At 35.5% G+C, this 2,603-nt stretch overlaps 1 protein-coding gene across 1 annotated transcript; it reads right to left on the reverse strand.

Annotated features, from left to right (window-relative positions):
• Positions 1 to 311: 311 nt before the first annotated feature.
• LOC134279942 (uncharacterized) lies at positions 312 to 2,239 on the reverse strand. The gene is made up of 2 exons (XM_062762350.1): positions 1,719 to 2,239; positions 312 to 1,617 (listed from the first exon to the last, which is right to left on the reverse strand). Exons 1-2 carry the CDS (start codon positions 2,172 to 2,174, stop codon positions 391 to 393), a joined length of 1,683 nt encoding a protein of 560 aa, XP_062618334.1. The 5' UTR covers positions 2,175 to 2,239; the 3' UTR covers positions 312 to 390.
• Positions 2,240 to 2,603: the final 364 nt, after the last annotated feature.

Consider the following 2,603-nt stretch of genomic DNA (forward strand, 5'->3'; position numbering starts at 1 on the left):
ATGGTCAATTTTGAAAAAAAGTGAAAATAAAGTACTCATTATCTTTAAGTATGAAATTAGTCACCTTTTTATACTGAATTATGTACAAAAAAGTTAAAATTAGTTAATTTATTTTTAATTTTCTTCCCAATAGAAATTATTTAATTTTAGGCCTCATGAAATTAATCACTGTTTGTTATAGATCTTTACTTTTTCATTTCTGAAAAGTATGACTTTTTCATTTCTGAAAAGTATGAAATGCATATTTTTTTCTCTAAATTTAATGGCATAAAATCATTGATATAATTCAATAGCTTAAACACCCAATTTTTTAAAGTAATTAACACAAGTTACAAACATTTTGCAACACATGAGAAAGTGGAACATCAAATTAAAGAGGAAAAAAAATTATCAGTGCTTGTCACATACAAAATGTTCTAACTGGCGACCATACTTCCCAGTGCAGGATTCGTGGTACCAGTCATCACACACTGTACACTTTATCCAGTCCTCGTCATCAGAGTCCTCGTCATAATAGTACCCCTCGCAGTAGGAGCAGCAGTTTTCAGTAACTTCACTAGTAGCAGTATGAGAAGGGGTGTTCTCCTTTGCAGAGACTTTTGATTTTGTCTTCTTTGACTTAAGCTGCTTCTTCAATTTCTCCATATCTTTCTTTTGTTTCTTTTCCTCACGCTCTTTTTTTCTGATTTCCTTTTCCTTCTGATCCTTTTCTCTTTTTTCCTCCTTCTGTCTGATTTCATTGATGAATTCATTTTCTGTTATACATCTTGCACCAAGCACTTTTTTAGTTTTTCTTTCAGCAGGTTCTTTGACAACTGTTGGAAGTTGAAGTGATCTTGTAATATCTTCTGAGACTGACGAGGAGCTCTGTGGAACCTGGGCTGGCTGACCAGTGGATACCAGTACTGTGATGTTTTCAGCTGATGCAACTTCTCCCTCACTGGTTGTGCTGGTGACTGAAGCTAAGACAGAAGTTTTTGATGGCCCAAATGCCTCTGCAGGAATAGCAAGGGGGTTGAAGGGGAAAATTCCGGTGGCTCTAAAACCTCCAAAGATATTTACCATGTTCATTTTCTCGTTATATGCATGTGAGAAAATGCCGCAAAAGTCATATCTGGAAATTTGTCTGCCAGGATTTGATTTTAAAAACAATTCGCATTGCTTGTAGTATGCCTTCTTTAAGGGCCCAAAAACACTTCTGTCTAGTGGTTGTGTCCAATGTGTTGTGTGAGGCGGTAAGCAGAATATTTCTACGTCATTGGCCTTCGCTGCTTCGAAAAGATGAAGTGTGATATGAGATGCATGGCCATCCACTATCAGTAACACTGGTCTTTGAGGTGAGAGGTTCTTCAAGAAAATCTTTTCAAACCACATTCCAAAGAGTTCTCCATCAATAAATGAACTTTTACTGCATGCAAACAGTGTGTTCTTTGGGGCACTGCTCATTAAAGCTTGACTGATTCTTTTTCCTTTGAAAATCACCATAGGTGGCAAAACATGGGCCTCAGCATTTACACAACACAAAACTGTGATGTTTTCACCCCTCTCTCCACTTGTTTTGGCATGAATGGCTTTCTTCCCCTTCCTCCCCACAATTTTGATGTCTGATGAACTGTACTGAATCCTGTTTCATCTGCATTAAATATTTGCTGGGGCTTTGACTTTATATTGAGTTTATCCATCAGATTCCCTAACTTAGTAAAGTGGTCTGAAATTACATTTGGATTTAGCATAGTACTACGAGCAGCACTCAGACCTTCAGGCTTGCGGAGAGATAAGCATGGGTGCCGATCTCGAAATCCCTGCCACCAGTCATATCCTGCCATTTTCTTTTCTTGATTAAATGGATTTTTTCTTCCGGACTGCGCAATTACTGAATATGCAAGCTTACACACATCTGATATTGTCAAACCAAACCCGCGTTCCTCCATTTCCAAAATGTGACCAACAAGAGTGTTTTCTTCTTCTTTAGACAGAATGGTTGGTTTTGATGCTGGAGACTCCAAATCCATTGTTAAAAGTCTCCTCGACAGGGTTGTTCTTGGAATGCCAAATACTTTAGAAGCTTTAAACTTGGTCATTTTCCCTGTTTTAACACACTGAACAGCGTTACTCAAAGATTTTCTGTCCCATTTCCCTTGCTTGGGTTCCCAGTCTTTTTTCTTTCTAGCCATTCTCCAGTGTTTTCCGTTTCTGAAATTAATACAAAAAGTTTTAAGTATTACATAAATACAAACAATCTCCATGCGGCCATGCCTGATGAAGAAAATCTTTAAATACCATTTGAGATACCTTTTGCTTTTGTTCTATATTTTTGATGTACATTGTAATTATTCAAATTTTAGAGAAATATAATTTATGTTTCATTTATATTCATGATTAGAAATTTAAATTTAACTTTTAAAACATAAAACTAAGATTAAATATGCTGATTCAATTCAAATTAAATATCTAAAGATTCAATCTAAGACTGCTGTTCAAATAACTTGTCTCGATTTTTACACTTTCCACTTACACTAACAAACTGGGGTAAGTGGTCACAATTGATATTTTAACAATTTTAAATTTATTTTATAAATTATTTTACAAAACAAATATTTCTG

Source organism: Saccostrea cucullata, unplaced genomic scaffold, assembly GCF_032062105.1.
Source record: "Saccostrea cucullata isolate Sc308-1 unplaced genomic scaffold, CSIRO_AGI_Scuc_v1 ctg1860, whole genome shotgun sequence".
NCBI lineage: Eukaryota > Metazoa > Mollusca > Bivalvia > Ostreida > Ostreidae > Saccostrea > Saccostrea cuccullata.

Bases quoted from the DNA above. Each gene is read 5' to 3' on its own strand.
- LOC134279942 (XM_062762350.1), bottom strand. From the start codon at position 2,174: ATGGCTAGAAAGAAAAAAGACTGGGAACCCAAGCAAGGGAAATGGGAC. The intron at 1,618-1,718 runs GTAATTTCAGAC...AACAGGATTCAG, and splicing joins GTACTATGCTAAATCCAAAT to TACAGTTCATCAGACATCAA.